The 25,351-nt window shown below is 37.3% G+C and overlaps 1 protein-coding gene across 2 annotated transcripts; it reads right to left on the reverse strand.

Moving 5' to 3' along the window:
- Window positions 1-4,330: 4,330 nt before the first annotated feature.
- On the reverse strand, window positions 4,331-23,149 carry npr3 (natriuretic peptide receptor 3). 2 transcript variants are annotated; one of them, XM_046842041.1, is made up of 8 exons: window positions 22,132-23,149; window positions 15,301-15,423; window positions 14,666-14,841; window positions 8,945-9,080; window positions 8,087-8,181; window positions 6,990-7,092; window positions 6,804-6,888; window positions 4,331-5,673 (listed from the first exon to the last, which is right to left on the reverse strand). In XM_046842041.1, the coding sequence occupies exons 1-8, from the start codon at window positions 22,784-22,786 to the stop codon at window positions 5,565-5,567; spliced, it is 1,482 nt and encodes a 493-aa protein (XP_046697997.1). In that variant the 5' UTR covers window positions 22,787-23,149; the 3' UTR covers window positions 4,331-5,564. The 2 variants fall into 2 exon arrangements, with proteins under 2 accessions (XP_046697997.1, XP_046697996.1); XM_046842040.1 differs by having other exon boundaries at window positions 6,804-6,891.
- Between the last annotated feature and the right edge of the window lie 2,202 nt (window positions 23,150-25,351).

Here is a 25,351-nt window from a genome sequence, read left to right on the forward strand (position 1 = left end):
AACTAAAAGCTACTTCTTGGGTACCGATTAATGTGAAGGGCTACCAGTTTGATACACACAGTTTTCAGTTTGATCTGAAATAAAAAATTTGCTCAATTTACCTTTTATTATATGTTATTATTAATAATTAATTATATTCATCTATGTGAAGACTTGATCATGTTAATAATTTCTCACAATAATTATCAACAATGATTTAACAAAGTGGGAAACAGCTATTTTTAGAAAAGGTCTGTGGGCTACTCATGTGGTCCTTGCGGGCTACCTGGTGCCCACAGGCACTATGTTGGTGACCCCTGATCTAAGGAATGTACTAAATACTTTATATTATGTTCACCTAACTTAATATTTCAGATAGAATTTAATCTTTGATAAGAAGAACTCTTTTTCCTAGTGCTTTGTCTACTAGCCTAGATTACTGTTGAGAACAATAAATAAATAGTAAAAAACACACACTCCTGTTAAAATGGCAGGTTTTTATGAAGTAAGAAAAGATTAAATCAAGATTAATCATGTCAGATCTTTTTCCACCCTTACTGCGATAAAGCAACCAATATGATTAAAGTTAAAATAAATTAAAATGTTTCTAAAGAATTAGATGTGTCATGAAACACCATGAAGGCCACCATGAACTGGAACACAAATAAAATAAAAATAGGGCCCACTCGGAAATGACTTCTTGTTTCGGGTGCTCCCATTAGGGGTTGCCACAGCGGATCATCCGTCTCCATACCCCCCTTGTCTTCTACATCTGCCTCTTTTAATCCAACTACCTGCATGTCTTCCCTCACCACATCCATGAACCTCCTCCTTGGTCTTCCAATTTTTCCTTCTTCCTGGTGACTTCATCCTTAGCATTCTCCTACTAATATACCCCATGTCCTTCCTCTGCACATGTCCAAACCATCTCAATCACGCCTCTCTCACTTTGTCCCCAAAACATCCTACATGCGCTGTCCCTCTAATAAACTAATTTCTAATCCTGTCCATCCTCGTTACTCCCAATTAAAACCTCAACATCTTCAGCTCTGCTACCTCCAGCTCCACCTCCTGTCTTTTAGTCAATGCCACTGTCTCTAAACCATACAACATTGCAGGTCTCACCACAGTCCTATAAACTTTCCCTTTCACTCTTGCAGATACTCTTCTATCACAAATCACTCCTGCTGTCACTCTTCTCCACCCACTCCACCCTGCCTGCACTTTTCTTCACTTCTCTAACACACCCTCCATTACTTTGCACTATTGACCCCAGGTACCTAAACTCTTCCACCTTCTACACCTCTTCTCCCTGCAACCGCACCACTCCACTGCCCTCCCTCTCATTCACACACATGTACTCTGTCTTACTCCTACTGACTTTCATTCCCATTCTCTTCAGAGCATACCTCCACCTCTCCAGGCTCTTCTTAACCTGCTCCCTACTCTCACCACAAATCATATTATCATCTCCAAACATCATAGTCCACGGAGACTCCTGTCTGACCTCATCCGTCAACCTGTCCATCACCACTGCAAACAGGAAAGGGCTCAGAGCCGATCCTTGATGCAGTCCCATCTCCACCTTGAACCAGTCTGTCATTCCTACTGCACACTTCAATGTTGACACAATGTCCTCATACAACTTTATTCCCTTGTAGTTACTGCAGGTCTGCACATCTTCCTTATTCTTAAAGATCGGTACCAGCTCACTCCTTCTACATTCCTCAGGCATCCTCTAACCTTCAAAAATCTTGTTAAACAATCTGGTTAAAAACTACACTGCCATCTCTCCTAAACATACCGCTTCTACCGGTATGTCATCTGGTCCAACCGACATTTCACTCTGCATACTCTTAATTGCTGCTCTCACTTCATCTTTACTAATCCTATTCACTTCCTGCTTCACTATCTCCAGACCATCCAACCTTCTCTCGCTCATTTTCCGTATTTATTAGCTGCTTAAAATACTCCCTCCATCTTCTCAACACACTCTCCTCACTAGTTAACACATTTCCATCTCCATCCTTCATTGCTCTAACTTGCAGCACATCCTTCCCAGCTCGGTCCTTCTGCCTGGCCAAGCGGTACAAATCCTTAGTGTACAACTTTACCCACAGCTACTCATATGCCTTTTCCTTGGCTTTCATCACATCCCTCTTCACCTGCTGCTGCATCTCCTTCTACTCCAACCTACTTTTCTCATCACTCTATCGATCCTAATTCTATTTCGCCAACCTCTTTCTCCTTATGCTCTCCTGCACTTCCTCATTCCACCACCACGTTCTATTTCCAGATGTCACACCAAGTACCTTTCTAGCTGTCTCCCTTATCACTTCTGCAGTAGTTGCCCAATCATCCAGCACCTTTTCACCACCACCGAGCCCCTGTCTGACCTCTTCCCTGAACCTCACACAACAGTCTTCCTCCTTCAGTTTCCACCATCTTATTTTTCTTTCAGTCCTCACTCTCCTCCTCTTCTTCTTCACCTCTAAAACCATCCTACAGACCACCATCCGATGCTGTCTAGCTACACTGTCCCCTGCCAACACCTAACAGTCTCCAATCTCTTTCAGGTTGCATCTCCTACATAGAACATAGTCCACCTGTGTGCACCTTTCTCCACTCTTATACGTCACCCTTTGTTCCTCCTTCCTCTTAAAATAAGTGTTCACCACTGCCATTTCCATCCTATTAACAAAAACTACCACCCTCTGCCCTTCCACATTCCTCTCCTTAAGGCCATACATACCCATCATCTCCTCATCACCTCTGTTCCCTTCACCTACATGCTCATTAAAGTCTGCCTCAATCACCAATTGTTCATTCTTAGGTACACCTTTTACCACTTAATGTAACTCCGTCAAGAATTTTTCCTTCTCCTCCATTTCACAGCCCACTTGTGGAACATAAGCACTGATGACATTTATAATCACCCCTTCAACTTCCAGCTTCACGTTCATCACTCTATCAGAAACTCTCTTCACCTCCACTACACTCTTACTGTACTCTTCCTTCAGGATCACCCCTACACCATTTCTCTTTCCATCCACACCATGATTGAACAGTTTAAACCTCTCCAATGTTCCTGGCCTTACTCCCTTTCCACCTGGACTCCTGAACACACAACATATCTACCTTTCTCCTCTCCATCATATCAGCTACCTCTCTCCCTTTACCAGTCATAGTACCGACATTTAAAATGCCCAACCAAACCTTCACTCTCCTTCACTTCTCCTTACCCTGCCGTCTCTGTAGACGTCTTTCTCCTCTTCTTTTCCTCCTTCGGCCTACTAAGAAATCAAAATTGATGACATGATGAAAACGCATGAGGCAGGCTGCCTAGAGCTAAAAGAGTTACCACTGGAAATATTAAAGGAGCTGCAAAAATATCTGGCAAAAACTAGTCATGTGACAACAATCTTTCTTGTTATTCACATGTTTGGGGTGTATAGTAGAGAGATGACACCTCTTTCTCACGTTGAAAAAAATCCACCTACATTTAGCTATAACCATTAGCATTATAAAAAAATTTATGGTTTGTTTCAAACAAAAGTATAGAAAAGATATGCTTGGCAACAAAAACCGAAGTATCAAAACCTAATCACCCAAAGAACAGCATTAAGCTGAAGATGAAGAAAAATTTCACATTCTAGCATGAAAACGACCCAAATCATGTCAACACAGGAACGACTTCAAAAGATAAAATTCAGAGTCTAAAACTAAATCCTATATAAAACCCGTGGAATGACTTGAAGAAAGCTGTTCTCAGAAACAATGTGATAGATTGAGGCATATAAATATTTTTTAATATATTCCAAATGTTTTCATCTTAAAAATAATCTATTGAGCCAGCAAAATTAGAGAATATGGTTTAAATACTTCATTGCAGTAGAGTGATATTGTATATTACAGTAAATTTTGATAAGGTTGTGGTATGATGTGCTTCTGGTGTATTTTTATAGTTGTTTTGTCTTAATATTTGCACAGCTTTGTTCATCCCCTGTTAAAATCACTAATGATATGACTAGTAGTATCTTAAAACGTTCAGGCTAGACATTACCTTTCTAATCCAAGAGTAGTGTTAATCAGGGTCCAAGAAACCAGGCCAGAGAATCTTAGCACACTAAGGTTGTTTGCACACACCCTGTTTCAGATCCATGAGGAATTTCTAACCCAAGTTATTTGCCACTATACTGTAGGCTTGTGAGCTAAAAGCAGACACAAATTCTAATAGTTGTTATAGCTTTTAATATTATTGTTATTGTTGTTGTTGTTGTTGTTAATATTATTTAGTTGTTAATTTTATATTTCCCAACATCAAAATTCAGTTACATTCAAATTCAACAAGTGGTTAAAATAATTTTTTTTATTGGTCAGTATGTACTGGTAATATAAATAACTTACAATTCTGACTAGGTTTGTTTACAAAGCCATGTACACAGTTATCAAGCAAAATGTGCTCTAAAAAAATGCAGATAAATTTTTTTTCTTTACAAAATCATTTTTGAGTTCCACAAAAGAAAAAGAAAAAACAATATTAAAATCAACAATTAAAAAATTAAAACCTCTACAAAAAAAAAAAAATCAATAAATAACATCGCAATCACAAACTTATGTTGATCAATTTACTTACATCAGTATACAGTTGCCATTACATTAATTTTGAATAGTCCTAGTATATGCATTTGCACAAAGTTTTAAAAGAGGTTTTCATGTGCATCTCATACTTTAACAGAGTATGTGACACAATGAAAAAATATATATTTTATATGAATCTGAAAGTGTACTAATGACCATTTCCTGACATATTAAAATTTAGATACAGATATGATTTTTTTTATCCATTTACATGTGCAATATAAATTTTCCTTATAAACATAGCTTTATCCAAAAAGATTTTGTTGAGGAATTCTGTTATTTTTTTTCTAATAGCCGCTTTTCCCCAAACACCTCACAGATTGGCTTCTAGTGTTTAGATTTTTAGCCACTTTTTCAATGTGTAAAATGTGCTACTCTCAGATTTACAAATGATAACCATACTGTACATGAGCCTTCTGTCTTAACTCAAATCAATATAATGTTGATTAGTGTCCCTGTCCAACACTCCCATGAACCATGAGAGAATAGCTAAATGTTCACCCCTCACCTTAATGTTAATGAGGCATGAATAAAAGAATAGTCCATCTTCAACTTATGACTTCCTCTCTATTCATCCGGACCACTGAGATGCCCCTAATTCATCACTGGCAGTCTCCAACAACCCAAGAATTCACTTGACTTGCTGAAACAGGGGACAAATTCCTTATCAAAGCTAGCTTGCTTAAAAGGCACAAAGTCTGTAGGTAAGCAAAAACAGACCAACCCTTTTTTTTTTTCTCAATGAAGCCTTATGAGCAGCTTTCCTTAATTAAACTTTCCTGAGTTTGCAAAAGTCAAAAATAAGAGACATTTACAAGAAAAAAAAAAACACTACAGTATGTTTTGAAATATTTCAGGAATCCAGGGGTGGTGTTTATTGAGTCTTTGGACATATCTGATACACACCGTCCCCAGCACTTCCATTTGGGTGTTTATGTGTTAACCTATGCTGTTGAGAAGTTGGATCTGATGGAGTCCTCTCGTAACTGGCGATGTTTTCCATCACATTGTTCCCGCCGTGCCCTCCTTTCAATGGTTATCTTATAATTTTTTCTGAAAAACATATACATTAGTCTTACTTTTGAGTATAAAAGTGGCAAACTCAGATGTTATTATGGTCTGTTTTGTTTGTGGTTCATCTGTATAACGTAAAATAAAGGATAGAGTTTTGCTCCATTTAGAATTTCTGTTTAGGTTTTACCCACATATGACAATTCTCTATATAAAAACAGGTTTTTACTGTGTCTTGATCACCTTTTATAAATGATAAACACTGTTATATTTTGCTATATGTGCAAATGTGTCTTGTAAAAAAGTAGGACGATTAGATCACGTGCCACTTTATTCCAAAAGCTGGCAAACAATGCAGGCAGAAGCCATGGTGTAAATAATTACATTTGCAATAAATATGATTCTTCTGCCTGTCGTTTTAATATTAACGAGGACATATAAGAAATGCAATTGAAATTTGCATACAATACACAGCTTTATATGTCCCTAGCTCCTGACCTTCATATAATTTTTCTTTTTTCTTTTTTGCTTTGTTTTTTTTTTTTTAAAGGACCGTTTTAAGGACATCAAGTTCTGGATACAGCACAATTTACTGCAGCTATGTCCATCATGATAAAATAAACATCCTTGTTATTGAGAAAAGAGATCAGATAAAAGATGTGTTGGATTATTTACTTTACTTTATGGAGTCCCTGTTTATGGGGCTAAACACTGCGTCAAGACCTGTTAGTTATTTTCAGTACTGACGTCAGCTCGAAGGAAAATAAATGAAAGGCCTGTGACATTCTTCCAATTGCTCATAGTGAGAAATGTATACATGCTATTGTGTCAACTCGTCTGGAATAGTGTAATTCTGTTTAATCTGGTTTTCCAAACAGCTCGATCTCTCATTGTGCACCAGAATGAGGGATCATATTATACTTGTCCTCCAATGTGTATGGCTCTGAGCTCAGATCTCAGATACATGTAGTTTACTCAGCTCTCAAAACTGTACATTTATTCATTACTGTACACTAATAGGCGTGTAACATGCAAAAATGCCATTTTATTACGAATCCTTGTTGTATAATGGATGAATTAGCAAAAATTCTCGACCTAACAATGGATTATATATAGTGAAAATGGTCTTAGGTTTCAGTCCAAGACAATAATTTATTAATTTTATATTGTACCTAAAAAAGTAGAACGCCATAAGTAGTGCCATTCCCAGAAGTCCGCCAACTATGATTCCAGTCACTGCTGATAAGCCTAGTCCACCTGCTTAGGAGAGAAAATGAAGTTATTAATAAGAAGTACTACACCTATAGCTTAATTGGTATGATACTACTACATGTGTGAAAGCATCAGAGGTAATTTACATGATTGTTCTGGCCTTAAATCTCCACGCAGAGTGAACCGTTCACTGTTAAACCCAGGCAGGAGCTCAAAACTTCCATTAGTGCCAAAGTAGTTCAAGAGGGCCTAAGATAAAAAAAAAGACACGATTCACATAAAATAGTCCAACTGCCATGAGACAGCGTAGATTCCAGTAATAAAAGTGATGTTTAACCTTATGAACACTGTATTCAAAGCTGGTGAATTAAGTGTTAAATGTATGGTTTTTTGCCAGGACAGTTCTCTGTACTCAGTTTGTTTACATGGTGACACATTAATTACATTTTTGTTTGTTTGATAATTCGATCCAGCACATCTCAATCTTTTTGCACCATGATAGGCAGAAAATGTGAATCTGAAGCAGGGGTAAAAACTATGACTGGATTTGGAGCAAATGACATGACATGCTTTTACAATATTTATATTGGTTATAATATCGTTTGGATGACGTGGTGAAGAGGTACTGTCTCAAGGACATGAAATTGTAATGTGTGCATGGTATGTAACCAACTACATCATGCTATTAATTCGCTATTTTTATTAGCTATTTTTTGGGTTTAAAGTATAAGCATGCACAACCCACATGAAAATGTCGGAATAGCATGCGAGTCCAAAGTTACGTCTGAGATCTGATTACCAATTGGTGCAATTTTTTAATTAACTCCTCACTATTCATATGTAACTCAACTCTGAATACGGCCCTCGCTTTGTAGAAAATATTGATGGTTACAGTATGTATGGTAAAGCCCTTTCACTTTTATAGCAGACAGCAGTTAGAATATCTATTTCCGTGTCATAACAGTGACCATTATTAAGCAATGAGAACTTATTATCTGATGAGCCATCCATTAAATCTCATAGTTGAAAAGGCTCAGGACCAGTTAATGGATGAAGACAGTTTAAGCACCTACATTTAATGGTAGTTTTCCTGTAGGTCCTATATAATATGCTTCTAAGATGAAAAAATGAATAATATCTAATAATAAGGGTTGACACTGTGTTATTACTTTTAATTTATTACAATAGTGTAATAATTGTAGTGTCCGAATACCCTACAGGCATATTCAGGCAGTTCTCTTACCTCATACGTTCCAGTTTCATGGTTTGTCATGCTTATAACAGAGAAATCTCCGTTTCTGTCACCATTGGCATCTATAGACACCTGGCCTGCAATCCCTGTGCAATGGAATGCAAGGAATGTGAGAATTAATTAGCCAAAATAGTTAGACATTCCAAGGAAAACACAGGCAATAGTCGAGAAAATTCCAGGCGACCAATACAACAGGAAACCTCATTTGCCTCCCGTCGGTTTTGTTGGCACAGTCTGCAGAAATGGTAATTTTATCCCTGCGTCTGTATTCCCAAATTCTTGACATTTTTAAAATATTATTTCATTTAACAAGAAAACATGACCCTGTTCCTGATGATTCCCTCAACAAAACATTGTTATTTTATGTTATTGGTTTTGGTTTTGCGGTTGATGGAAACAGCTTGGGCAGCAGACGGGGCCGAGCACCTACAACGTAAGTGAGGCTTATGAATGAAAGAATATTTGACAACCCTGTTTACTGCTAAAATAAATTTAAAGTTGCCATAAAAATTCTCTAGACTTAAATATTCTTATCACAGACTTGTTTGGATTTTGTGGTTATCAAATATAGTCATATTAATATTGAAATTAAATGTAAAATGTGAGCCGTAAAATTGTGCCCCTGTTTACTTTTTCCCATCTGGTTCCATCACAGATCTGTTTTCCTGAACGGTCACATATTTTAGGAAACACTTAGGAATATAAATATGTGCTTGTCAGTTTACACTGAAAAGGTCACCCTTAGGCCAACTGCATCCAAATAATACAAACACAAACATATGAAAGATATAACAAACTAAAAAGAAAAAGCGGGGATATACACTGTGTTTGACTGAATTTTATCCTCACCTTCAAACGTTCTATTCCACATTCGGCGTGTGATTTCCTTTCCATTCTCCTTATTAAGGCCACTATGGATAGTCTCATTCAAGGCAAGCGCATACAGTAGTAACGCATCATGGAAACCCTCCATAAACATGTTTACCTGCAACAAAAAATATGCCAAAAATAAACATTAAAAAGGGCTAAAGTCAAATACATGTACAATCTTCACATCTTATAGATTCATTATGTATTATGTTCGGCATGAATTGGAAATGAATAAAACTTTTTTTTACTTGGGTTCACAGTATATTAAGTATGTAGTATTTAAAAGGTATGTTAAGTGCTATAAGTACTATAAAAGTACTGTAAAAGCACAAACCTTTCACATTTTACATTTTTGTATCTGTTTATTAATGTTTAGCAATCTTTACACATTTTACACACACACACACACACACACACACACACACACACATTAAACGTGTTAAACAAACAAACATTTGGTGATTACATGCAAATAGTAATATATCTAAAATTAAGTATTACAATCCATCTTAACATTTAATTATTGATGATGATCCTTATAATTTGGATATTAACGTTTAATACTCTAATGTGTTTGGTAAATGTATTCCTATTATAACATTACATTATATTTATTATATTCCTCTTTTCCATTTGCAAAGAATATTCTCAAAAAAATGGGTGAAACTATCAAGCCTACATCTTTTGTATAAACATGGAAACATGGAGTGTACTTTATTGGTCTAATTTCATCACTTTAATCACAATATAAAGGTATATTATATCCCTATTTCTAGGTGAAATATCTGTATTAAAGGTAAAACAAAACAAGAAAATATGAGTGCCACGCCACTGCCCAGAAAAGTTACAGTTTTGTACCCTTTTTTGAGATTGTTCAAGTACACAAATAGTTTTTTAAGCACTATTATAGATGATAAATAGTTTTCACACTATGTAAAAATATCCATCTATCATGAGTGGAATGTACCAGAAATTGCATGTAATCATAACAGAATAGTAGTTTGCTGATAACATAAAATTATTTAACTGCTGCTAATAAAAGCCTGAATAAAAACATACACAAGATCTTCAAATACTGAAGAAATAACAATAATCGTTGCTTCTGTTATGATAGGGACTATTGGTCCATTCCTGTGTTACGCTATGTTGTGTGTGGGCATCCCAAGGCAAACACTAGTAAAACCCAGGGCTTAGTTGGACTGCTGCTTCAAGATTCAGTGACTGGTGGGGATCACCGTGTACTTAGGTCGACCGTTAACTGCCTAAGATGAGCAGAACAGCAGGAAAAGCTATAGGACTGTTTATATACATGTCCTTTTCTGGACATGTAAGCCACATAGACGTTTCAGAGCTCCCAGATAATGAAGCCCACAATGTTTTTACAGGAAGTGCAGTTTGCAATTCAGCAACACAATGTATTTGGATGGACATTCCACATCTGAAATATGGCGTTGTGAAACATAAACCCTGCTGGCATTTGAGATCAGGCTCTGTTGGTAACAGCTTTAGTAACACTCCATATGTGAACGGCCTCTGTCTCAGTCCTCAGATTTGGGCCTAATTTGTAGCTTTTATTTAAAAAAAAAAATGGAGAAAAATGCTCAGTCTTAATGGCCTGCCTTGTGGTAGGAAGAATGGAACCAGTCAGCCAGGTCAGATTCGCTCCCTCCTCTATTTGGACCAGACAATATCGTAGCCAAGTTTTTGGAGAAAACAATTCCACAAAAGCCTGGGAATCCTCACTGAATTGATAGTCAGGTTGCTGAGGAAAAGTCAACCATAGAGACCACCCAGTGCTTCAGCCTGATGTGTCATAAGAAAGAGATGTTAAACCGTGGGGTGACATCTAGCCTGGAAAGAGACCATTGTTTTTGGGTCTTGATTTATGCTCTGCTCTCTCACAGATTGCAGTCCGTTTAAATGAAGTAATCCCCCTGGACAGATTATTTTTGAAAAGGAAACATTTTATGCCTCTTGTGGCTGTCTCTTTTGTTTTTAGATCATATTCTGGCAACATATATTTTTTTTTGGTAAATGACAGATTCACTGTTAATATTGAAGTTTCATTAGTATCTGTGTGTTCATTCATAATAAACATAGGGCTAGGCCTCTTAAACTTTAAGTCTTTACTGGATGTATTATTAGCCAAACCAAAACTATGTTCTAAGCTCATTAGCCTCGATGTTTCTGCCTGTAGCCCTTTCCTTTGGACAAGCACCAAAATGAGCAACCGCATGTCAGCTTCCTCACTCCAATGTCGGCTTACTGTTACTACCATATAACACAGCCATCATTTAAATGAAGCTAATAGACTACGAAGAAAAACAAGGATCAGTTTCACTGGGCCAGACAACATTATGTAACTGAGTGTCCTGGACATAGTGACACCCTGTTTAGCTTAAAATGTACGAGACAGAATTAACTATCTATAATACATGCTGGGTGGGTAACTTCCCTTCCCTTCTTGCAAATCTGTCACAGCCATTTTAGGTCCCATGAGCTTTCGGATTTCCTTAACACTCCATAAAAAAGTCATCTGTTCATGGTTCAAGCAAAGTCAAGGATGGTATTGTCTTTGTGTACAGTCTGGTGAGGCGAATAGAAGTGCGGTGATCTATTCAGCATCGAATATGTCTTCAGAGACAACCTCACTCAGCCATAATCAGACAGAACTGTCCTATAAATGACATCAATTGTTCACACATTGTCTGTTTTGTGGAGTCTAGTCAAACGTTGATTTATAGTTCATAATGTTGCCACTATATGACTCTTTTAAGCAGCCTCTCGAAAACATTTGTATAGAAAAAAAATAAAAAGTGTAGCTACTCAGGGTTATTATCGCTGCCAATCTCAAATCTGACAGACTGCAAATGACGCACATTTAAGCGCTGAGATAATGCGAAGAAGAAATCACCACCCTTTTGACACACTCAAGCCAAACTTTGTCAATCCAGTGCTAATTAGCACAATAATGGTCCAATGGTTATAAAATTTTAAAAGACACATCCCATTCTGGTCTTTCATTTAAAAAACTTGACCTATGTATATCCATAAATGTTGCTATACATCAAAACGGTTGCCTAGGTGAAACTGCATTCTATTCCTAGGGCCTTTGCTTTAAGCTTTTATGTATTATTTTTCTGGAAAACACTCCTGCAATCATAAAATATATTACACTTATCCAATAACTGTGTTGTAATCCAACAGACCCACCTACTGGTCACTGGTGCATACAAATATTTGCCATGTACTTGGGAACTTAAATACTTATTTCAAAGATGTTGGGTCTCTTAGAGATTGATTGTGTACAGCGTTCCAGCGGGTTTGCTCGGTTAGTTGTAAAAGCTTCCTGTCTAATGATGCGTGGGCAGTGAGCTAGAGAGCTTTACTGGAGCTGGAACATGAGTTTGGTCTCTTATCTACATCTCTTGCTCTACAAACCCTGCTGCATTTTATAGATAATGCAGACAGAGACACAGTTAATAGCCAGGCATCTTCTGTACATTCCCAACATTTGTGATTTGTTCCTTCTCAGAGTTTAGCTTCTGTCACTCATTCATCGCTTGTCATTGCATGCCTGTTGTTTGGGGATATTTTATAAAATGCATTCTGAAGCTGGTAAAGCAGTTCGTTTTGTCACAAGATACTTTTATAGATTCCAGTGCTGTCCCTTGTAATTTTTTTTAGATGATATTAGTTCATATTAGTTCACCTTGATCACTTCAATAAATACACAGAGCATGCACAGAAAAATAAAGTTTTGATTTAGACAGGCGAGCATTCATTAAAATTTCTCCTGCAGCTTTATATATGTGCTGAGCACTTTGCATATGCAGCATGCATGAATTGCTGAAAACAGTCTTGGCTCGCCGAAAGAACACGACCCGACTGTAAGGCGATCCAAAAAAGTTATCACCTCCCTTAATGAATAAAGCAGTTATTCTCCAGCATAGCGAGTAATTCGGTATGCATTGACACAACACCAGACTCGGCATAAATGGACAGATGTTACAAGCCTCTGCTACAAGTGAACTAGCGCCTGACACATTTGTGATCTGGCAAATCAAACTTAGATTTCTGGCCTCTAAGGGGATATTTTCACAAGGAAGGTGTAAAATGAGGGCTCGTACAATAAAGTAATTGTGCTTGGCATGCAATTGACAGCAATACACCAGCCAGTGGTCACTAACCAAAGGCCACCTCCGGCTTTCTGAGACTCCTGCTGATTTGGCAAGTAGCTGATTTTTGAAAGTAGCCTGGACCCTGCTGAGCTTATTAACCTCAGCAAGCCAATTCATCAAAGATGTTTTGTTTCGACACAGCAGCTCCTACTGCCCTCCCTAATAAATTACTGATGGGGTTTTAACTGCCAGGCTGAACCGTGTCACTTTCTAAATTCAGACGACCACTTTTTGGAAATGTATTCAGACTCTTAAAACACTTACAAAGTGCAGGTACATGATTCTAATATTGTCTTTGTAATAAACATTCGTGATTTCTTACTTTCCAAAGGATAAAATCTATATTAAATAATTGTATTGTTCCAAATTGAACATTTAAACTTTTAAATCGGGAAACAATAGTCACTATAATTGATTGGTCTACCTCTAGGTGGTGCTAATGCACTGACATAAAATAAAAAAACATTTTCCTGTAGATTTTTTTTTCCTGTTGCATTGTGAAGATATTGTGTGTTTCTGGTGCAGTAAACAACTTTTAAAAAGAGTCTCAAACATTCTGATGGCAGTTGAGGAATACTGAGAACACACTATTGACAAAACGATGGACTAGGTCATTATCTATACTCTTACTGCTGTTGTTGTTATAAATACTCCATTCAATAGTACATTTTTAATGGCATGCGAGTGCTATTTGTAAAGTTGTTTGGGTACGTCCAGAAGGTCTTAGAACACTTAAAAAAAAATTAACAGGATGCAGGCTCCTGAGTGGCCAGGAGCCAAGGGAGCAAAACTTGGCTGGGTTCACTGGGTGGGAGGGATGGCATGCTCTCTCTCCTCTGTCAGTCACAGTGACACAAGCCAATTTGAGAATTTGTGAGCTTGTGTATCAGGAAAAAGGCAAATGGTGGTTATCTTAAAGTGTGTTATGTGACATGTGTCTTTCCCCCTGTTAAGGTAGTAACTGTAGCTGGATGGTGGGCCAACTTTAAAAGAAATTGGAGAAAAACACAAAGGTACATGCGCCAACATATCTAGAAAATCTGTGTATTACGTATATATGTTTTTCAATGCAGATTATGCTAATGAGTATATTATATATATTATATATATATATATATATATATATATATATATATATATATATATATATATATATATATATATATATATATATATATGTATGAGACTCATATCAGCAACATGTTTTGACCAACCCATAATAAAATTCTGGCAAAGAATGGAAATAGAGAAGAAAAGAAAATTACACACTATTAAAATCTACACTTTTATAATTATAAAATAAAATTATTATAAGAAATTATAATCTGCTGAATAAAATTGCTCCTAACAGGTTCTTCATAAACACAAGTTTCTATTAAATATGTAGTGCATTAAATACATGCATTACCTGGACAAATGTGCTATTTTGTAAGTAATTGTAAACATGTATTTTTTTTTTTTATATGAACCAGGTATGACCTACTATCATTGTACATTTTGTTTCGAAAGACTTACGTACATTATTGCAGCCTTCACAAACTTCGGCGCCCATGCTCTCGAAGGACTTTTTAATTTCCAGTGAGAAATTCTCAAACTCGGGCTTGGTTGACCTCAGTAGTGTCACTGTATTCAGAGAAGCGTAGGCAGCCTTGGCCGCATTGTCATGTTTGTCTCCTCTCCTCCAAGATCCATCGCCTATGAAATAGTTACAACGGGGTATGTTAAGGTTTTTTTTTCACATTAACAAATCACAAAAGATAAACATAATGATCAGGGTTTTCTATGGATTGATTGGGAAGTAAGTAATTAAATCAATTGTTGTGTTTCATTTCACATTTTTTTTTTTTTTATAAAAAACATATGAATGAATAATTAAAATCAATATACCAAAGTATTTCATTTTGAAATGGCCAAATGGAGTTTGAATTGTGGCTTTTATTTAGGTAGCCCTTATCCTGAACAACCTGTATGTTTAGAACTTGCTTCTCTGAATGAATTCTCCTGTCTAACAGAAGAGTTAGAGATCTTGACTGATTATTTTTCATGGTCAGAGCGGGGGAAAAAAGCATGCCGTGGTGGATCTTTGTGACTATGCAGATAAGCTCTCTATCCCGATCACCACATACTATAAGACATTGTGTGCAAGTCATTTACCATAGGAGGAGGAGTTGAATAGCTCAATGTTGAAGAAGAGCCTGTTACTGGTGGTCAGTCTCTCTCTGTGGGCCACCAGCATGATCTCCCTCACCACATTGGTATGTGTGCACATGATTACCACTGGAAAGTCAAGAAAAAAAAAATAATATTTGCAATTTGTAAGTGAATTTGCTAAAGTCTTTATACATGGTGATGATTATGATGATGGTGTCAATGTGTGTTCCAATGTGATTGTATATGTGCACTGCTGCGTTTTTTTTTTTACAGCCTTCCATATTAAGAGTAATTGCTTAAATGCGCTTTTCTGATTATGTGCACAGCATAAATGGGAAAACAATAAAGCACACCATTCTCATAAACGGTTTATAGGCCATGAATCAGAACCACATAGTGAAGTGCTCCTTTTCTTGACATGGCGCTCAGTGCTGATTTTGTTAAACAGTTAAACTTCAATTTTCTGGCTTTTATTCAAAGGTTACCACAGAAGAATATCAGAATGATGTGTACATGATAATGCGGCATGTACGAGTTATTATGCAAAGCATATATCGTGTAAGTGTTGCAAAACACCTTCGTTTTCCACACATGACCAAAAAAAAATAAAGTGTGGTATATGAAAAATGTTCCCATGGAGCAAAGAGGTCAAAAATAAATAAACAAACAAACAAGTATGCAAACAGATTTTAAAAAAATCTTTAAGTGTCCCATAAATAGGAAGATTCAGAGCGCTGGAACACTCCCCACAACTCTGTCAGTGTAGCTTGCCGCCTGAAATATCCTCCGATGAGTGGGACAAACTTCACCTCAGTACTCATGCTCTATGGCACCCTTTAATTACAGAGTGTGTACAACACTACAGGCCCTGTGTTGACTTGACGCTGATTCCATGGGGTACAACCCCAGCCAGCTATATTTCAGAAATCTAGATTTTCCCACTGACACTCGTTACAAATGAGCTGCGGAATGTAAGGGGCAGCACATGGCAGGCTCACTGTCTCCCCTGCCACATTTCACAGGCCTGAGGGTCATTTTAAAAGCACACTGCCATAAGCACAAGCATGCGTCTGATGCTACTGTGCAAACGTATGGCATGCATATAATAACCCTGCTCAGGAATAATATCTCTGCTCAGTAAAGTCCCATATCGACACCCCCGAGGACCACTCGGCAGACCTTTACTGGGCCAGCTCATGGCGTCAAGTGCACGTCAATCGCTGTCAAATCATTGCTACAATGTATTCCATCCTTATAATATACACTCATTCACTGTATTTGAAAATCTCTATTATACTATACATACTATACCTAGTTTAATAGAATATGCCTAATTATCATTTTACACAAGAGATGAACAATTGATCTGTTTAAAGTGAAGGCATATCTGAAAGTAAATCTGGCTGTATTCCACAAAGTCTCATTAAACTAGAAAAAAGTGAATTAAGAAGGTGGAGTTGGTGTATCTTATAATTTGGCCACTAAGTGAACAGTCCAAAAAAAAAAAAAACTCAGTAACTGCTGTACATGATAAACTCATTCCATTGAAACAGACAGTGCCAAGTCAATGTTGTGCAAAGACATTAAATCACTCTTACCTACTGTATAACTGTATTTACATTACATTCAGTTCTCAATTCTGTTTACAATACCTTAGCGCAGACACTTGGTAAAAACACGTTTATGTTAATGCACTTGTAGTAGATTATCATTTCTACAGTAGCAACTTTTTAAACTAAATATACTGACGATTAATAGAATGTTCTTTCTCATTTTTTTGCAGTATCAGGGCTTTGTAGCGTTCAGAAGTAAGTCTAATCAAAAATATTGCAAATGTGTGACTTCTTTATTACAGCACACCATGGGCTGCATGTGACAGCAATGAGTACATCATCTTATATGTTAAGTCATGGGCCATTCCTTATTTAATTAAATGTTAAGCTATTTTATATAGGCCAAAACATACATAAGTAGATACAGTCTATCCTATGATTAAATTAATAGAATTGATTGACTCCACATTTAAAAAGATAAATAGATAAAATGAAGAATCAAAATGTTCAGTGAAGCCTTTCAATGTGTTTCTGAAAGGTTTAAACAAAAATGACCCGAACCTGTTAATTGGAAAGAACTGTAAAACAATGTTGTAATGTGTCGCTAATTCCCTGTGCATTGCTACCAGTGTCTTCATCAGGAGCAGTTTTAAACTGGTCTAAATTGCAACTCAATTCCATTGGCTGATATTTGGGAATTAATTTTCCTTATTGATATGGTCATTCGATGTCTACATTTAAAATATCTCAAACTCAGAGGCAATAGAATGAGTAAGTAAGTAAGTAAAGTAGTTTATATGCTATTGACTGCCTGTGTAATATGTAATTATATGGTAATTGTTTTTAAACTTAAAGCCCTACTACTTTTTAAACCTTTTCCCAATACTTAAAAAAAATGCATGAGATGCATGTTCTTGTGAACTTATTTTGCATGTCTTGCTGCTAAGAAATACGCACTGTACCTTCTCTTCTGCTAGCTGTCCGCTAAACACAGATAACACTGACAGCTGTTAGAGTTTAGAGGTCCATATCAAGAGGAGTGAAACAGAAAAAGACCAGTCAATTTCAGGCTGAATAAACAGAAGCAAAGCAACATTAGCTTGATAAAGTAGATCATTAACACTCCACAGCGGTGCTAGCTAGCCGAACAGTGGTAAATATTTATCCACAAAATAAGATAACTACATAATCATTTGTGTATGTGATCCATCCCACTTACTAAATGAGTAGTGGGAAAACAGTGACCCCTCTTAATGGGAACATGTCATTTTTGTTAAAAAATGAGTCCACTTTGTTCATTAGGATTGTAAAAGGAAATGCAAACCTGGAAACACACATTTATCAAGTCATTCGGGATAAACAACTGGGCTCCTTGATAAAGCCTGTAAAATTATTATGTTTTTTAGTCTATTGTAACATTTTTCTATTTCAACCGGAATATAATTCTTAACTATATTGTGACAGACTTCACCAGATGTTTTTTCCTCCTACTCCTTCCTCATGGTCATCATTCTGCAACAAAGATTGTGGCTTTATGAGAAATACCGATCAAAGAAAAGTCAAAAGAAGTTAGCTGGGTCATGCCATGCTTAAGTTACTTACAGCAAGGAGGAGCCTTTGTGTAAATTGGGCTCTAAGAGAACAATGTCAATCGTTATATTAAGGTAGTAGAGGTGGGTGTGTCCATCGTCAAACCACCGAGCAATCCAGGGCAAAACTCAAATGATATAAGATGTAAGAAAGTATTAAGATACCTGGAGCAATGCTTGCACAAGTATTAGTATCTGTAGAGGAATTTTGCACAAGTATGAAGACCTGACGCATTGCTAGGGACAGTAAATTCCAGTCCGATACATAATGGATGGAAAGAACTGTCAGAGAATAGGAAGAAAGGACTGATTTCTGTAATACTGGTTTTGCTTTGGCAATGAAGTCTTGTGAAAATTAGGATGAAAAAAAAAAAAGAAACTCCAATTTTTACCACAGGATTCAGTGACCAATGACTGTGTTGCCAAAACAACTGTGATTGTCATTTGATCCTGTTCCCTCAGGCCTCATATCCATCAAGCATAGGGATTTAGCCACTAAAAAATAAACTAAAGAAATGCATTATGAAAAGATGAAAAATAAGATAAAAAGAAATAGTTTGATCTGATTTTCAGACAATTAACACAATTAAAAAGAACAGAAATTACTGTTGAGTTGTTACAAACCACTAACATCATTTCGATGTGTCTTGGTTTTGATTCCAGCAGACTATGGAATAATACTGGGTTATTAAACACCTTTATACCAAAAGATATTCGCTCAATTGTTGTTTTGTTGGATAGTGAACAGTGCTTTCTAGTACATCGCTTTAAAATCTCTCATAGACGTTCAAACAGGTTGAGATGTGGTGACTTTGGAGGCCATGGCATGTGAGTTACATCGTTTTTACACTTCTCAATCCACTCAGTGAGCACTCTAAACCCTCTAACGGGGGTGGAGTCATCCAGAAAGAAAGGTTAAAAAAAAACAATAAAATTACATGTGTTGCATAAAAAAGGATTATATAACAGTTTGGTAAACTAGTAGTCAAATTAAAACAGGATCTTTAGCATTTAGCATACCAGTTATATCAAAATTTATTTCTAAGCGTAGTCACAGGTACAAGGTAACAATGTCCAAGTTGATTACTTTCAACTAGAATTGCTTCACATGAAGTAAAACTAATCAGTGCCAGAACAGAAGGCGATACTTAACCTGAGAAGCTGCAGAGAAATGAGCTTTACAGTGAGGAACTAATAGTTTTATTTTGCATTAAAATGTCCTGTGATATGTAGAATTGTACAGTGGTCTGATGCTGATTCTCTCTCTTACTGTTCTTGTTCTGCTCTAGTAAGACATGTAGTGGAGGCGGTGGATCATGGCAAAGCAGATGATATTCCTGGTCTGTGTGGGCGGTTCTCAGAGTAAATCCTGAGATGATAACTTATGAGTGGTGTGTTTTATTAGTGGATTTTTGTGCTTATTAGCGTGATCGAGCAACAAGTGGCAGAGACAGAAATATTTCAAGAATTTCCACATTTTAATATTTGAGATATTATTTCATATGATTATAGTGTAGAATCGTTGCCAGTTCAATGAATGTAAGCAGAAATTAACAGTTAGAACATATGGGGCCAGGCTTTGTTGTGACCATTTTCCAAAATTATTGGCACCCCATATTATATCAGCACTGTGCTTCTTCTCAAAACAAGTTTAGGGGCCGGCAGATTGGGGACCGCACAGAGATTAGTGCATGTGTACTGCCGTAGACCATAGGTTTTCAATGTCAAGAATGAACTGATACAATACAATAGATTTTTGATGTGGATGCATGTTTACCAGGTGCTGTTCTGGCACCGAGGTGGTGGAATGAACTTCCCCTAGATGTCCGTACAGCAGCGTTCCTGACTATCTTCAAGTCGACGATTGAAGATCAACCTCTTTCTAAAACACTTATATTAGCACTTTCCAAGTTTGCTTTGTAGAATTCAAGAGTTATATTTATATTAAGTTTGTAATCTTGCGTAACAGTGTAGATTTATTCATTGCTAGAGACTCAAAGCACTTTTGTACGTCGCTCTGGATAAGGGCTTCTGCTAAATGCCGCAAATGTAAATGTAAATCTTTAGGTTGGTTATGTTAAATGTTTAATATGGCGACGTCTTAAGCTCCTGGTAGGGACAACTTGGTGTTAAGCAACAATATCCTGGTAGAACTTTGAAAGCACTAACACATACATTAAGTATCAGGTGTATTTTCATTATACCCAGCTTGGTTGGTATCTTTAAACAGGTCAGATTTTGGTCAAATTTCACCACAACACACAACTTCCTTTTAGAGGTATCAAGAGCTGCATCTTCCATGAGGCTTTTTGCGCATAGCTCCAATCCTGCAACTCTTACAAACAAGTTTTTGTCAGGTTTTGGCGTTGAAGAGTCAAATTTAACACTTAACAATTCCATGAATCAAATGCACTATTCTAAATCCATGATGTTTTGCCAGCTTGCTCACCCTGATACACAATAAATATCTTTATACTGAAACATTTGTGACGTGCTTCTTGATTCCGGTGCTAAATTGTTACTTTGGTCTATATTTACGTTATTCCCTGTGAGAAGTTTCCAGTTTCAAGCTGACGTCATGGGAAGACATTGCTAGATGATTTTCAATCATTTCAAACCTACCATTTTCCGGAAAAACGCTGTGTTAAGAAATGTTAACATGATATAAAGATACAATGTAGAAGTAATGCAGACATTAGACTCAAACATTGGAACATACATTGGATGCAGGCACCAAAACACAACTATCAGACACAGATGCACTGAGTTAAAATGCTTCTAGGTCTATGTTGTATGTGTTATTATACGATTGCATTGATGAAAGCTGACATTTTAGAAGGTGATTTGTTCGAGCTGAGCGTACAGATAAGGAGGTGAGAGAGCCGGCCAGCCGAAAGGACTAATGTGCTACGGCAACTCGCTTTTTTGATTAGTGATAAAGCAAGGGCTAAATCCTGCTCGCTATATGTAGCATTGTGGGTGATCAAACATAATAACATGGTTTTAAAAATGTACATTTATTATATGGCAGATAAAGAAATCATTTTACCATGATCGACAAGTGAACTCCAAGAGCATGTCTGCAGATTTACATTCCACACATTCATAATTGCATTGCAATATATGCAATAAGAACGATCATTTGAGCTAAATGTAGACATCACTTTCCTCTTAGTTTTATTATAGTTTCTCAAATTTGCAATATAGGCAACCAATTCTGAAAAACAGTGATGCAGTATGAGCTACTGGAATTCATGCAAAGAAAAGTTCAAACCTTTCAGAATGAATTAAATAGCTAAACCTTTTCTCTAAGCAGGTCACCGGTTTTCTTGTGATCTTCTCAATACTGATAAGGGTAGACACCACACTGCATCTCTGAACTTCTTCTTACCTGGAAACCTTTGAGCAGGGGAGGGGGGATGCCTGTGCGTGCTCAAGAGACTGTTTAATCACACAGCTGGTACTGAACTTTTGCTCTGTCAGAATTCTGATTAGTTTTTTCCCTCACGTGTACAACTCAAATGACCTCTTACCCAGCTGAACCGAAGTTGTGGTGTGATGTGAAGCAATGCAGACTTGTTATCGAGAAAAATCAAAGGCGCATTTAAGTTACAGGTGATAATAATAATAATAATAATAATAATAATAATAATAATAATGAAAGTTTTTTTCTAATATGCAATGGTTACTACCTTCGTGCTCGCGTATGGACTTGACGATCTCGTCCATGTACGCGAGCGGCTCTCTGGAATCCATCATCGAGACGAAGATGTCGTGATGGCCTTCCAGGAGCGCGTGGACGCCCTCGATGGTGAAGAAGCAGTTGCGTTCCTCCTTGTCGTCGAGGTAGATCAGGTAGACGCTCTTCCAGCCGAAGCGCTGCGACATCGTGGAGAAGGTCTCGGCCATCTTCAGGTAACTCGGCGCGGTGCGCGTGAGCAGCGCGTACTCGGAGCTCTTCTCGCTGAAGCCGGACGCCAGGGCACCTGCCGAGATGACCGGGATGTTCCAGTGCGACGCCACGCGGATCACGGACGCGGCGGCGTACTCGCACACGGGACCGAGGATCAGGTCGGGGCGCTGGCTGTGCGCGCGGTCCACGAGCGCGTAAAGCGCGTCCACGCCGCACTCGGAGTTCACATAGTGCACGGTGAAATTGAGTCCGGCCAGGGGCCCGCGCGCCAGCTGCTGCCGCGCGTAATCGATGGCGGGTCGGACCCTCGCGACCGAGAACATGTACGAGTTGTTTCGAGGCAGGAGCACGAGCACGTCCACGTCCTGTTTCACTTGACTCGAGCTCGACTCGAGTAGCCAAATGAAAAGGCAGAGGCAGGAGAAGCGCAACATGCTTGCAGGTTCTTGCAAATGTTCAACAAAGTGTCACTTTTTTTGGTTTTGGATTAAAGGATTAAAACTGGGGTTCATTCCAGTAAAAAAAAATAATAATACAAATAAAAAAATACAAAAAAATAAAAACAATAACAAGCTTTCTATCAAATTTGACTTGTCAAAAGTACTCTTTTTTTTCTTCTTTACTTGAATGAATAAAAATGCTCTGCAAAGGTTTACTTGAGCCCTCCAGCACTACAGCCCTTCTTTGCTTAAAGCCCCCACATCTGCATCTAAAGTACCCCAGCTCTCTGTGTGATTCCTCTTGTTTGTGTGTATTCACTGGGCTGCTCGTTAACCACACACGCTGCAGTCGGTGTGTGGAATTTTGAAGCATCCTTTTCATTATTATTCCTGCGTCATTTCTGCGCAGCCCACCTCTCTCTCTTAAAGTTACAGTATCACTAAGTCTCCCACCTTCAGCACGCGATCCCTGGCTGACTCACTTACCTTACACATAAACAATCCGCAATTTATTTCCCAAGCCTTTGCTGCAAAATTCTTTCTGATTCATGCATGCAGACGCCTAAAAAATTGTGCAACTATTATATATTTTTTTTTAATTGATCACGTGCTATTTAGTTGTATGATAAGTAAGAACATGATTGCATTTTTTTGTCTTTCATCCATCAACCCCCTGCACAAAAATAATCCAATGAAAGGATTGAGCAAGCCATTTAAAAACCTGTCAATGCAAATAAATGTATGTGAAATCTTCTGTAACATCCTCTGACATGTACCAAGTACCAAGTTTTATTCATTTTGTGGCCACCATTATCATCACACTCCTATGAATCTGAGAAAATGAATGTTCTTCTCAAATAAGGCATTCAAATGAAAAGCTCTAGCACAGTGCCATCTAGTGGAATATACACTACAGTACATCATGATTGGGTGAAAGGTTTAAAATTAAAAACACTAAAAAAAAAAAAAAAAGAGGAAAGAAAACATCTCGACTTCAAAAGCAATGCATGTTTACATACAAGCTGTTGATATAATGGCATTTTCAAGGGAGATAGAAAACATGGAAAGATTTAGCAGACCTCATTAAGGTGGCAGACTGAAAATGACTCGTAGTTTCCAGGCAAGGCACAATATATCATTCAGGTCTCTTCTAAACTGTGTAGCAAGTTTGTGGCAAATAAGCAATTTATCTGCATATAGATTACCCAGGACACTTGTTGAGCATTAAGCTATTAGGTAATTATGGTTATGCGGACACAAAATGCTTACACACAACTTATTCAACAGGATCTGTAATAAGTGTTATCTTTAGCCTGTTAACGTCATTCAACCCAAATTATTCCTATGGGGGCCATTAAAAGTGTTTTGCAATCCAGCACGACCTTGAATATTAAGCACCTTATTACACGGGATTCTGTATACCATGTGTGTAGGTTTTTTTCCCCTTATAGTTGCTGTAGTCATCCATTTGGATTAGTATGGTCACAGATTAACTTTTAATACGTTCAAAGTTGTGTATTAGATTGACTGAAGCAAATAATCATGTCTGGTGTAGTAACATTTTAAAACAGTTATTTATCATATGTACTTGTCCAGGAGCTGCAGTAAAACTAATAGGAAAGGCATGTAGCTATGAAAAAGAAGAACATACCCACACGTTAGTCATAGGGTTGAGTAGTGAGATTCTTGAGTATTATCCTAAAATGGTTATTTGTATTAGTGCTATTCTGATGAACCACAACCATTTGCGCCATCATTTCCTTAAGCATATCTCTTGAACTTCTCACCACTTCCCAAAATATGGCTAACTTTAGTTAGTCAGAAGGTTTATCTAAGTAGCTGGTCCGGATTCAAAAATGCTAATCGTTTTATAGCAACTCACAGTAGAGTTCCCTTAAGTTCAATTCTATTGTATTTGTATAGCTCATCTAACAATCAACTTTATCAGAAAGCACCATTACAGTAATCTCTAATGAATGCACTAGAGGTTACAGTGGAAAAGAAAAACTCCCTAAGATGACATGAGAAATTAATCCTTTTCTAGGTGACGCCTAATAGTTAGATTATAAATCATTATAGTGCAAAAGTATAGAGGAGTAAATACCAACAGTATCCTGGAATTTCTGTATTCTTTGAGACAGTTTTTTATGATTAAATGTTACAATATAGATGATCGGTTTGAGGTTATCCACTGAAAAATAGGTACATTTCTTTTTTTTTTTTTTTCAGGAAGCAAAGATCATCATGTGATCATCAGCCAGCAGCAGGAAGGGATTCAACAAGCACATAAACTTTAAGCTAAAGAAGAGCATCAGGGGGAATCACAACAGCAACAACCTACACAAAAACAACATTCTGTCAAGCGTTCTTTTCCAGCCAGGGTCATGGCTCAATCACAGAAAACACATCAGCTTCATGTCTCCAGCAAACACTCAAGGATTTTTACACATTTAGCAAAGGAAGTTTAGACATTCAAAAAATCCTTGACATGTTTTCTGTTTTCTATGTACCCCTTATTTACCTTTACTGTATTCTCAGATTAGGCTATATTTGTGAAAT

Source organism: Silurus meridionalis, chromosome 27, assembly GCF_014805685.1.
Source record: "Silurus meridionalis isolate SWU-2019-XX chromosome 27, ASM1480568v1, whole genome shotgun sequence".
NCBI lineage: Eukaryota > Metazoa > Chordata > Actinopteri > Siluriformes > Siluridae > Silurus > Silurus meridionalis.